This window comes from Ovis canadensis, chromosome 16 (assembly GCF_042477335.2).
Source record: "Ovis canadensis isolate MfBH-ARS-UI-01 breed Bighorn chromosome 16, ARS-UI_OviCan_v2, whole genome shotgun sequence".
NCBI classification, from domain to species: domain Eukaryota; kingdom Metazoa; phylum Chordata; class Mammalia; order Artiodactyla; family Bovidae; genus Ovis; species Ovis canadensis.
This window is the reverse complement of record NC_091260.1, coordinates 22,381,433-22,394,634: the sequence shown is the minus strand read 5'-3', so window position 1 is coordinate 22,394,634 and position 13,202 is coordinate 22,381,433. Positions and strand designations below refer to the sequence as shown.

The following is a 13,202-nucleotide window of genomic DNA, read 5'->3' as shown; positions in this document are numbered from 1 at the left end:
TCACACACACTGTCAGCACCTTGGCGAGACAGGGCTGCAGGGGCCTGGAGCCAGCCCTGGGGCCCAGTGCCATGTGCAGGCGGGCCGTTGACTGGCTCCCCCGTGTTGGGTTCAGTCCTGCACCCTCAGCTTATTTATGTGCACGTGGGTGCCGCTCCTGCCTTCCTGTTCCAGGTCAGTTTACCCCTGTGTCATGGGTTTGTCTTTTGGGCAGTAAAATGGAATTGAGGACATATGTAAAGGAAAGGGTTTGTCACTGCTGGAATTTTAAATCTGGAGGCATCACAACCCACCCATCTGGACCCCAAATGTCTTTAAATAAGGCACAGTGTTGTGAACACTGCTGCTTAACACACATGAAAAGATCTCTAGGATTTTCCCTTACAGACTAGGTCAGTGGTATCGGGGTGCTGCGGGAAGACAGGAAAAGGGGAATATATAGGGTTGAATTTACTTTCTTCCCCTTGATCCAACCAGAGCACCTGGGCCTTTATCTTCTTTGCATTCTGGAGTTTGGAGAAAGGATGACATAGCCAAAGTAGATTGGAAACCATGGGACTAGGCCAATGGTTAGCGGCTTTTTAGAGCTCTGATCCTTATTGTTGCCTTGGGAAAAGGTTTTGAGGCCAGAATGACTCAATAACTAATGGATCTTAAAGGCCCGTTGGTGTCTACTTTTGTTCCTTTTACTTAGTCCTTGAAACATACTAGTCACTCCAGAGAAACCAGAAACACAATTTGGCAAAAACAAAAATGACACTTAAAAAAAAAAAAAAAAGAATAGCTAAAAATAAATGGGCTGAATAACAGAATTATCGGGTACATTTTAAGCTTCAGCTTTGGGGAGTCTTAGTCATTGGAGATCAACTACAAAACCAGAACCTACAGATAGAACAGTCATCTGGCTAATCTATCCCTTCCTGCAAGGGGAGGATGGTGAAGTCACCATCTCCTGGGGACATTTTTCAGTCTCTCTGTTGGAAAGTTTTTCCTTATATGTCTCATCCTATCTTCAAGGAAGGAATGTGATCCCTTTTCCACCTGACAGTGTCTTAGATCTTAGACACCCTTTACTGCCAATTTTTTTCCCCTCCAGATTCACCATTCTCAGTTCTACTCAGTGTTCTTCATAAAACAAGATATTAAAAGTTCCTTATATTCTCTGATCACTGTCCACTGGTAGGAAGGAGGCACAGGGGTGGAGATGGGTGAAATTCAGGAGCTCAGTCTTGGCACTATTATCAGACAATTACATACAGGAGTCCAGAGCTTGGGGAATAAAGAGTGGGCTGGAGATGTTAATGTGGAAGCCATCAGCACATTAGAAAACAGATGACATAATCTAAAGGGAGAAATATGTTAGCAGAGAAAGGGGCCCAGGTCTAGCATTTAGAGGCTGAGGCCAAGGAGAAGGAACCAGCGATTTTAGTTTGTTTTTGGTCCAGTTTGTCTAAAACGTTATGACTCACACTGGATACCAAACTCCGGGGATTGTAAGAGTTAGTGACTTCTGTAGTTTTCAATACAATCTTCAATAAGTCTAAAAGTAACTTTTGACCATCACCATCCACAATTAAATGTCAATGAAGAAGGGAGGCTCTGAGGAGCTCTGTAATTAACATAATTTTTTTTAGGGGGAGCTCCCTTTAAGAAAAAGAAGAAAATCATTGATACACAATTAAGTACAGGACTTTGGGAGGGGACCAGACCACTGAGGAGCCTTGAGATTTAAGCTTCTTTAAGCCTTATGATAAAGGCACTTCACTGTCAACTAAAATCCCTGAGTATTTTCTATGAATATTGTTGATACGCCCCCCTTCTCCCAATCCTGCTTTCTGAGCTGGATTATTGAACTTTACATTTATCCCTTAGAATGCCTCCATTAAGAGTTGACTTAGCCATCATCATTCCAATGTCAAGAGCTTTTCTAACTTTCTCAATTCTGCCATCCCACATTTCCAAGGTCTCCTGTTTTCATGCTATCCACAGATCTGATAAGCCTGCCTCCACCATTCAAATCAGTACCAACAGGACATAAATGAGCCCATCACAGACCGCTTTCCAGGTTGACGCAAACCAGCAGCTATAAATTCAGCTACTGTCACAATGTTCAGAGATCCTTTGAAACATCTTGCTAAATCCCAGAGATATGCTTTCTGCTGTATTTCCTCATTAGCCAAACACATAATTTAATCAAAAGGAAATGTAGTTAGTAGGGTATGGCTTAGAAATTGCACTCTTATTTCATTAATATTATCTGCATAGTCACTTATTTCCTATATCTTCCTTCCTCTTCCAGTATGCCTGCACTTAATTAGAAAAGGCAATTAACAAAAAAGACTATCTTTAATCTGAGCAGTATTTCTTCCAGTCCTGTCTCCCATCCATTTTTGTAAGAACAAGTTTGGGGGGTAGCAATCAATGTTCTTGAGAAGTATTCTTGGGTTGTGGTCACTTCCCAAATGTCCACCTCAGGAGGACAGCATGTACTGAATTGGCCAAGTTCAGCACAGTTCAGCAAGCATCTAGTGAACCTGGTGGTATACTGGGGAAACGAAGATAAAGAGATACAGAGAGAGAGATGTTTCCTCCTGTTCAGGAACTTCTGGTACAATGGGCTCTACTAACTACCATTTATTATGATGATGATGATTTCCAAATTCTTTCAGAGAAAGCCTCAGTTTCCAAGTCTAAGACATATTCACAGGTTTCCTTGTCACTTCACATGTTGTTGGCTCTTCTTCGTTGCTCTCATCTGTTCCTTGGTTGAATGGGCACCTGTGACACCCAGTCTTTGCCCCTGAGGCCCCCCTCTCTCCAGCGTGCATGCTGGCACAGGTCTGGAAGTCAGTTCTGGGGACTGCTCCAGGCCCAGTGGAATAAAAGAAAACATTTTATATCAGTGGTGAAATGACTCACCTAACCTTCTCCTGTGATAGTTTATTACTTTTTAAAAGGGCATTTTTGCATGGCAAGTACCCAGGGGTGCTGTGCAAAGTGTTTCATAACCACCTAGGCACTGATCATCCAGAGGGTCATAGGCCTTAGAAGTGGAGCAGAATTCTGAAGATCCCCTGCGGGGCAAGAACAGATGGTGACGAGGTCTGAGGTGGGGGGGCAGGGAGCAGGGAGAAGGCAGAAGGGAATGGAAGGAGCTGTCAGGACAGAGGCTGTTAGCTTACCAGTATGGAAATATTTACCTACCAACACCTGCCATTTGCCCTGTGTGCATCCAATGATCCTGTAATACCTAGTAATAGATGGAGAGGCTGGATCAGTGATGACAGTCACTTAAACCTTTTCTTTTTTTCTTATGATTTTTTTTTAAATCCCAGATTGGGGAATTACTGAGTACCACCCATCCTGCCAACAAAGCCAGCTTAACCCTTTTCTGTCCCGAAGAAGGGGACTGGAAAAACTCCAATCTTGATAGACACAATCTCCAAGACTTCATCAATATTAAACTCAACTCAGCATCTATATTGCCAGAAATGGAAGGACTTTCTGAGTTTACTGAGTATCTCTCAGAATCTGTGGAAGTCCCGTCTCCCTTTGACATCCTAGAACCCCCCACATCAGGTGGATTTCTAAAGCTCTCCAAGCCCTGCTGTTACATTTTTCCAGGAGGGAGGGGCGATTCTGCACTGTTTGCAGTGAATGGCTTCAATATGCTCATCAACGGAGGCTCAGAAAGAAAATCCTGCTTTTGGAAGCTCATCCGACACTTGGACCGAGTGGACTCCATCCTGCTCACCCACATTGGGGACGACAATTTGCCTGGAATAAACAGCATGCTCCAACGGAAAATTGCAGAGCTCGAGGAGGAACAGTCTCAGGGCTCCACCACCAATAGTGACTGGATGAAAAACCTCATCTCTCCTGACTTAGGAGTTGTATTTCTCAATGTACCTGAAAATCTGAAAAACCCAGAGCCAAACATCAAGATGAAGAGAAGCATAGAAGAAGCCTGCTTCACTCTCCAGTACCTAAACAAATTGTCCATGAAGCCAGAACCTCTGTTCAGAAGTGTAGGCAATACCATCGATCCTGTCATTCTTTTCCAAAAAATGGGAGTTGGTAAATTGGAGATGTATGTGCTTAACCCAGTCAAGAACAGCAAGGAGATGCAGTATTTCATGCAGCAGTGGACTGGCACCAACAAAGACAAGGCTGAACTAATCCTGCCTAATGGTCAAGAAATAGACATCCCAATTTCCTATTTAACGTCAGTCTCATCTTTGATCGTGTGGCATCCAGCGAACCCTGCAGAGAAGATCATTCGAGTTCTCTTTCCTGGCAACAGCACCCAATACAATATCCTGGAAGGACTGGAAAAGCTCAAACATTTGGACTTCCTGAAGCAGCCGCTGGCCACCCAGAAGGATCTCACGGGCCAGGTGGCCACCTCTGCTGTGAAACAAGTAAAACTGAAACAGAGGGCTGACAGCCGCGAGAGTTTGAAACCAGCCGCAAAACCACTCCCCAGCAAAACTGTGCGAAAGGAGTCAAAAGAAGAAACCCCTGAAGTCACAAAAGGGCTGGAAAAGGCACCCAAAGTAGAAAGCAAAGAAAAGGTGACGGTGAAAAAGGACAAACCTGTGAAAACCGAGACCAAACCTCCAGTGACAGAAAAGGAGACACCCAGCAAAGAAGAGCTGCCCCCGGCCAAAGCTGAGGTCGCCGAGAAGCAGGGCACAGATGTCAAACCCAAAGTCGCCAAGGAGAAGACGGTGAAGAAGGAGACAAAGCCAAAACCCGAAGAGAAGAAAGAGGAGAAGGAAAAGGAAAAGCCAAAGAAAGAAGTGGCTAAGAAGGAGGACAAAACACCTGTCAAGAAGGAGGAAAAACCAAAAAAGGAAGAGGTGAAAAAGGAAGTCAAAAAAGAAATCAAGAAAGAAGAGAAAAAAGAAATCAAAAAAGAGGTTAAGAAAGAAACCCCACTCAAGGAAGCCAAGAAGGAAGTGAAGAAGGAGGAAAAGAAGGAAATTAAAAAGGAGGAAAAGGAACCCAAAAAAGAAATTAAGAAACTTCCTAAAGACACAAAGAAATCACCTACTCCTGTAGCAGAAGCAAAAAAACCGGCTGCATTAAAACCAAAAGTACCCAAGAAGGAAGAGCCTGTCAAGAAAGAGTCTGTGGCTGCTGGGAAGCCAAAGGAGAAGGGAAAGATTAAAGTGGTCAAGAAAGAAGGCAAGACTGCAGAGGCTGCGGCTACAGCCCTTGGCACCGTGGCCGCTGCGGCGGCCGTGGCTGGGTTAGCAACCACCGGCCCCGCCAAAGAACTCGAGGCCGAGAGGTCCCTCATGTCGTCCCCTGAGGATCTGACCAAGGACTTTGAGGAGCTGAAGGCTGAAGAGGTCGACGTCGCGAAAGACATCAAGCCTCAGCTGGAGCTGATAGAGGATGAAGAGAAACTGAAGCAAACTGAGCCCGTCGAAGCCTATGTCATCCAGAAAGAGACCGAAGTCATCAAAGGCCCCGCCGAGTCCCCTGATGAGGGAATCACCACCACTGAAGGGGAGGCGGAGTGTGAGCAGACCCCTGAGGAGCTGGAGCCCGTCGAGAAGCAGGGGGTGGAGGACACAGAAAAATTTGAAGATGAGGGAGCAGGTTTCGAGGAGTCCTCTGAGACCGGAGACTATGAAGAGAAGGCAGAAACCGAAGAGGCGGAGGAACCGGAAGAGGACGCAGAGGACCACGTGCGTGTGAGCACCTCCAAGCACAGCCTGGCGGAGGAGGAGGACAGTGCCAAGGCTGAGGCAGACGCGCACATCAAGGAGAAGAGGGAGTCTGTGGCCAGTGGTGACGACCGAGCCGAAGAAGACATGGACGAGGCCCTGGAGAAGGGAGAGGCCGAGCAGTCTGAGGAGGAGGCAGAAGAGGAGGACCGAGCTGAGGACGCCAGGGAGGAAGACTACGAGCCCGAAAAGGCGGAAGCGGAAGACTACGTGAGGGCTGTAGTGGACAAGGCCGCTGAGGCCAGCCGCGCCGAGGCCGAGTACGGGTTCCTCACCGCGGCCCCCAAGCCGGGAGGAGCCCAGTCTCCCGTCCGAGAACCTGCCTCTTCCATTCACGATGAGACTTTACCTGGAGGCTCGGAGAGTGAGGCCACTGCCTCTGACGAGGAGAATCGGGAAGACCAGCCTGAAGAATTCACGGCCACCTCCGGCTACACCCAGTCTACCATTGAGATATCCAGCGAGCCAACCCCCATGGATGAGATGTCTACTCCCCGAGACGTGATGAGTGACGAGACCAACAATGAAGAGACCGAGTCCCCGTCTCAAGAATTTGTAAACATCACCAAATACGAGTCTTCACTGTATTCTCAGGAATATGCCAAACCTGCTGTGACATCTCTCAATGGACTTTCTGATGGGTCAAAAACAGATGCCACTGATGGGAGGGACTATAATGCTTCAGCCTCCACCATCTCACCACCTTCCTCCATGGAGGAAGACAAATTCAGCAGATCTGCTCTACGCGACGCCTACTACTCTGAAGACAAAGATGTGAGAGCTGGTGCCACACTGGAGATCAAAGACACTGTCTCACCAGTTTTGGATGAAAAACTCAGTCCACCCAAGAGCCCATCCCTGAGTCCATCTCCGCCATCACCCATAGAAAAGACCCCCCTGGGTGAACGTAGCGTGAACTTTTCCCTGACACCCAATGAGATTGAAGTCTCAGCAGAGGCAGAAGTTGCCCCAGTGTCTCCTGAGGTGACCCAAGAAGTAGTGGAAGAACACTGTGCCAGTCCTGAGGATAAGACCTTGGAAGTGGTGTCTCCATCTCAGTCTGTGACTGGCAGTGCTGGCCACACACCATACTACCAATCTCCAACTGAAGAGAAATCCAGTCATCTTCCCGCAGAGGTCATTGAGAAACCAGCAGCAGTCCCGGTGAGCTTTGAATTCAGTGATGCCAAAGATGAAAGTGAAAGGGCTTCCATAAGCCCCATGGATGAACCTGTGCCTGACTCAGAATCTCCTATTGAAAAAGTTTTGTCTCCATTACGGAGCCCTCCCCTAATTGGATCCGAGTCCGCATATGAAAGTTTCCTAAGTGCAGATGACAAGGCTCCTGGCAGAGGTACCGAAAGCCCCTTTGAAGGAAAGGATGGAAAAGAAGCCTCTCCAGACCAGATAAGTCCAGTTTCTGACATGACTTCCACTGGGCTTTTCCAAGACAAACAGGAAGGGAAAAGCACAGATTTTATACCAATAAAGGAAGACTTTGGCCAAGAAAAGAAAACTGATGATGTTGAAGACATGAGTTCTCAAGCAGGACTGACCTTAGATGAAAGGAAGTTAGGAGGAGATGTTTCTCCTACACAAATAGATGTCAGTCAGTTTGGATCTCTTAAAGAAGACACTAAGATGTCCATTTCTGAAGGCACTGTCTCTGACAAGTCAGCTACCCCTGTCGATGAGGGGGTAGTCGAAGACACATACTCTCATATGGAGGGTGTGGCCTCGGTCTCCACAGCTTCTGTGGCTACGAGCTCATTCCCAGAGCCAACGACAGACGACGTGTCTCCCTCACTGCACGCTGAGGTTGGATCCCCACACTCCACTGAAGTAGATGACTCTCTTTCAGTGTCTGTTGTGCAAACGCCCACCACTTTCCAGGAAACAGAAATGTCTCCATCAAAAGAAGAATGCCCACGACCAATGTCAATTTCTCCACCAGACTTCTCCCCTAAAACAGCCAAGTCTCAGACACCGGTTCAAGATCACAGGTCAGAACAATCCTCAATGTCTATTGAATTTGGCCAGGAGTCCCCTGAGCACTCCCTTGCTATGGACTTCAGTCGTCAGTCTCCCGATCACCCTGCAGTGGGTGCAGGCATGCTTCATATCACTGAAAACGGGCCCACTGAGGTGGACTACAGTCCTTCTGACATGCAGGACTCTAGTTTATCCCATAAGATCCCACCAACAGAGGAGCCGTCCTACACCCAAGATAATGATCTCTCTGAGCTCATCTCAGTGTCTCAGGTGGAGGCTTCCCCATCCACCTCTTCTGCTCACACCCCTTCTCAGATAGCATCTCCTCTCCAAGAAGATACTCTGTCCGATGTTGTTCCTCCCAGAGACATATCCTTGTATGCCTCACTCACCTCTGAAAAAGTGCAAAGTCTGGATGCTGAGAAGCTCTCCCCTAAATCTGATATCTCTCCGCTCACCCCGAGAGAATCCTCTCCTTTGTATTCCCCTAGTTTTTCAGATTCTACCTCTGCAGTCAAAGAGAGCACAGCAGCGTGCCACACTGCCTCTCCCCCACCAATGGATGCAGTGTCCGCAGAGCCCTATGGCTTCCGTGCCTCCATGTTATTTGATACGATGCCGCACCACCTAGCCTTGAATAGAGATTTGACCACACCTGGCATGGAGAAGGATACTGGAGGAAAGACACCTGGAGACTTCAGCTACGCCTATCAGAAGCCTGAGACAACCACCAGGTCCCCAGACGAAGAAGGTTATGACTATGAGGCTTATGAGAAAACCACCCGGACCCCAGATGTGAGTGGCTATTACTATGAGAAGACCGAGAGCGTCACCAAATCCCCATGTGACAGCAGCTACTCCTATGAGACCATGGAGAAGACCAGCAAGACTCCTGAAGATGATGGCTATGCCTATGAGATTACTGAAAAGACCACCCGGAGCCCGGAAGAGTCTGGGTACGCATATGAGATAAGTGAGAAGACCATAAGGACCCCTGAAGTGAGTGCTTACAGCTACGAAAAGACTGAGCGGTCTCGAAGGCTCCTGGATGACATCAGCAATGGCTATGACGATTCTGAAGAGGGCGGCCACACACTTGGGGATTCCAGCTACTCTTATGAGACCACTGAGAAGACTGCCGGTTTCCCTGAGTCTGAAAGTTACTCCTACGAGCCATCGACAACAACCACTCGATCCCCAGATGCCTCTGCATACTGTTATGAGACCCCGGAGAAAATCACTCGAGCCCCCCAGGCGTCTTCGTATGCCTATGAGACTTCAGACCAGTGCTACACGGCAGAAAAGAAGTCCCCCTCCGAGGCTCGCCAGGATGTGGACTTATGCCTTGTGTCCTCCTGCGAATACAAGCATCCCAAGACGGAGCTCTCACCCTCCTTCATTAATCCCAATCCTCTTGAGTGGTTTGCCAGTGAAGAGCCAACTGAAGAATCGGAAAAGCCCCTCACCCAGTCAGGAGGAGCCCCGCCACCTCCTGGAGGGAAGCCCCAGGGCCGACAATGTGATGAAACCCCTCCCACCTCAGTCAGCGAGTCCGCCCCGTCCCAGACTGACTCTGACGTCCCTCCAGAGACTGAGGAGTGCCCTTCCATCACAGCTGATGCCAACATCGACTCTGAAGATGAGTCGGAAACCATCCCCACGGATAAAACCGTCACCTACAAACACATGGATCCACCTCCGGCCCCCATGCAGGACCGTAGCCCTTCTCCACGCCACCCTGATGTGTCCATGATGGACCCGGAGGCCTTGGCCATCGAGCAGAACCTGGGCAAAGCCCTGAAGAAAGACCTGAAAGAGAAGACCAAGACCAAAAAGCCTGGTACCAAGACCAAGTCATCCTCCCCCGTCAAGAAGAGTGACGGGAAGTCCAAGCCCTCTGCGGCGTCACCCAAGCCGGGGGCCTTGAAGGAGTCCTCAGATAAGGTGTCCAGAGTGGCTTCTCCTAAGAAGAAAGAATCTGTGGAAAAAGCGACCAAAACTACCACCACTCCTGAAGTTAAAGCTGCACGTGGGGAAGAGAAAGACAAGGAGACCAAGAATGCTGCCAACGCCTCCACATCCAAATCGGTGAAGACGGCAACTGCAGGTAGGTGAGAGGTGTTGGCATCCCGGTACAGGACACTGCAATTCTACTTTTAGCTCCAGCCTCTGCCTTTCCACCTGACTTTGTACTGGGGAGGTGAGAGAGCACAGCTTAGTGCTCTTCCTTCCTTTTACCATTTTCTTTTGCCACAAGGTAGGGAGCCCTGCCCAGTGTAGCCCATAGGCCCTCGGGGGAGCTCAGCATACAGCCCAGGGCAGCTCTGATTTCCCAGATGCGACCCCTGGGTTTGCTCCCTTTTGCAAAACTGCAGCCTTGTCTCAATCTTCAGAACCAAGGATGTGTGTTTCAGGCTCCTCGGGAAGATTCTGTTGACACTAGCTTCAGCCATGCTGGCCCCAGAATCAAGCTGAGGTGCCATGAGCCAGGAGCTCCCACAGGCCTAGGGAGAACTAGAGTTCCAAGGCAAGCCTAGAATACACAGCATGGGTCCAAGGTTTAGGTTCCATTTTTAAAAATAAAAATATTTTAATTAAAATGATAACATTTTTTAAATTAAAAAAATCACCTGGCTGGAGATGCATCTTCATTCAAGGCAGTGCTCTGTTTAATCAACCAGTGAGGTCAACTGACCACTGGGTACCCAGTACAAATTGAGAAAAGAGCATCCAAGACTCTACTTATTCCATTCTGACCACATTGCCTCACTAATACAGACTCAACATTTTGTTTTAGGTTGAAATTCAACTTGGCAGGAGCAGGCATCCCTGACTTCAGATTCTTAGACTTACCAAGTTCTTGGCAATGGTCTGGGTTTTTGATGAATCTGGGTTTCTGATGACCCAGCTTCATTTTGTTGCTTCAAACCAATCACAGGGATTTGAATTCATATATTTTATTTGCTTTACATAGTTACTTGAGGGTTTTAGATCACAGTTCACAAACATGTAAAGCAAAAAATAAGCAACACTTTCTTGATTTATTATGGAAAATCTGATAGACGAACCTTTGAAATTCTAAAATTCAGTATACTTTAGGAAGTACTAGTTACAAGTTTTTACTTTTAAGCAACGTGAAGCATCAATTTCAAGACTCAGATTTCCTTTTATTTGCACATGGAAAACAAACTGAATTTGTTCATGCTTAGAATTAGTAAAGAGCCACCAGATAATAAATCTTGATCTAAAGGACTTGACAGTGACCTTGCACTTAGGAGAAAACATGAAATCCATTCAATCAGATATAAACCCAACTGAAATTTGCTTCCAAACTCATGAAACTTACACTATAGCCCACACAATTGATTTTATCACTTTTTTTTGGTCATTTAAAGATAATTTTGAGGTAAAGTGAGTTAATTTGAATTTACATTGAGGGTGCTTTCCCAACAGATTTTTTTAAAAGACAAAACTGCACTATTAATTAATTTTAAAACAAACCTGGGTCAGCTTCTAGTGATTCTCTCAGTTTGGGCTTCTATGAGCAATGTTCATTTGGTATCAATGGGAGTGATTCAAGGTGCAAGTGGAAACTTGCAGGCATTTAAAAATATTAGATGAACTGTAACTCACAAACCTCTGCTACAAGTCAGAATTCTTTGGGAGATTTACACATGAATATGTTTAGGGCTTTTAGCTTAGGTTCATTATAATGCCTGGTTAATCTATTTATGAAATGATTCAGTTTATCCAAATACCAGTTTCTCCGATTCTCACTACCCCCTGCCCTCCAAAATAAACGAGTTCATGGGTGGTTTTGACTGTGAGATGACAGTCTCTATACATCCCATGGAGAAAGGCAAGAGAATTAAATATAGAGGATCTCGCTAGTATTTTAAGTGGTTTCACAGCAGTGGTCTCAAACCAGATACACATTAGCATGAGCTGGGATGCTTTTAAAAAATGATGGTACCCTGGCCAGTGAAGCCCTACCACAGCCCACTGAAGCCAGGGCATCTGTTTTAAGCATGCTAAGTGATTCTAATCATGTGGCCAGGAGGAAGAACCACTGCCTTACAATGCTAGTTCCGTTAATGTTTCAACCTTCTAATTAGGACAAATCAGAAAGCCAGTTCTAGAAACAAGGTACCCAGAAACTTTGAGATTAATCTGAACCTTCACTTTGCCCAGGCTTTCTGGCTTGGGGGGAATTTTGGCTGTGACATACCCCTTACCTCAGTCTGGTGTGTTCTGATTGGCTAGAGAAAGCAGAGTCTTTCTGAACCCTCCTGTTGCTAAAGTTTGGTATCCAGTCTTGTCTAAGGAGAGACGTCTACCATTTAGAGGACTGTCCTAAGGAGAGAATACAGTGTTTCATCAGTTTATGCATGAGACTGAGGTACTGAGGGTCTTGGAGGTTATATGACATTAAGATCTGACCACTGGCTAGATCAGATGTGAGGGGATAATATTCAGCTGTGGGCCAAATTGCTTTTAAATGAAATCCTAACGTGAATTACTAAGATGGTTTAACTATGCTTTACCAAATGCAGATGCTTTCCTTTGTCCTTTAAAATCTATTTCTTAGATCACATTTCAAATTAAAAGACACACTAGCAGCTCTTTTAGGAGTGTTACCATCTGGTTCTATCTTTGGGGAAAGCCTTGGCAACTCTTCTTAACTGCTAATGAATTGTCCACAAAGGGAAACACCCCATCCTTCATTTCTCCTAAGATGGTAAACAGCCAGGTGATGCTGTCTCAAACTGCCAGTGTCAAATGCCCTCTGTCAGAGAGGGGACTGCCCACACCCCCTCCCATGGCCCAGAGCGCCTTCTTGGGAATAAGTAGGGAAGGTGTGCTGGACAGATGAGTCTCTTCGCATTTTTGTGACCCTGGCCTTCTCTGTTTTTATTTGTTTACTGAAGGGCCAGGAACCACCAAGACGTCCAAGCCCTCAGCTGTGCCCCCAGGTCCCCCTGTGTACCTGGACCTATGCTATATTCCCAACCATAGCAATAGTAAGAATGTCGACGTTGAATTTTTCAAGAGAGTGAGGTCGTCCTACTATGTGGTGAGTGGGAACGACCCTGCTGCTGAGGAGCCCAGCCGGGCTGTCCTGGATGCCTTGCTGGAAGGGAAAGCCCAGTGGGGCAGCAACATGCAGGTAAGAGTTCCAGGACAGTGTCTGCACAACACATGGAGCTGTGTCCAGAGGCAGCGGGAAGGGATCGTGTTTAATGAGGCACCACCGTGGATCCCCATGCGGTGCCCAGGGGGCCTGCCGCACTGGAACACAGTGCACACTTGGACAAAGTGGATTTCACACACACAAGCTGGTCTAAAAGTATTCTTGCCACCAGCCACCATGGACTTGGAGGAATGCCACTTTACCACCCTGAAGCATAATCTGCAGAGTGGGCCCAAGATTACACACCCTTCATATACCAAGAATAAGCAATGTAACCAAGT

At 47.0% G+C, this 13,202-nt stretch overlaps 1 protein-coding gene across 2 annotated transcripts in view; it reads left to right on the top strand.

The window, feature by feature from the left end:
• MAP1B (microtubule associated protein 1B) overlaps positions 1 to 13,202 on the top strand; it is a 93,725-nt gene that overhangs the window by 75,261 nt on the left and 5,262 nt on the right. For both annotated transcript variants that reach the window (XM_069556208.1, XM_069556207.1), the window contains exons 5-6: positions 3,336 to 9,837; positions 12,659 to 12,897. In XM_069556208.1, the coding sequence (XP_069412309.1) occupies positions 3,336 to 9,837; positions 12,659 to 12,897 (6,741 nt within the window). The remainder of the gene's footprint in view (positions 1 to 3,335; positions 9,838 to 12,658; positions 12,898 to 13,202) is intronic.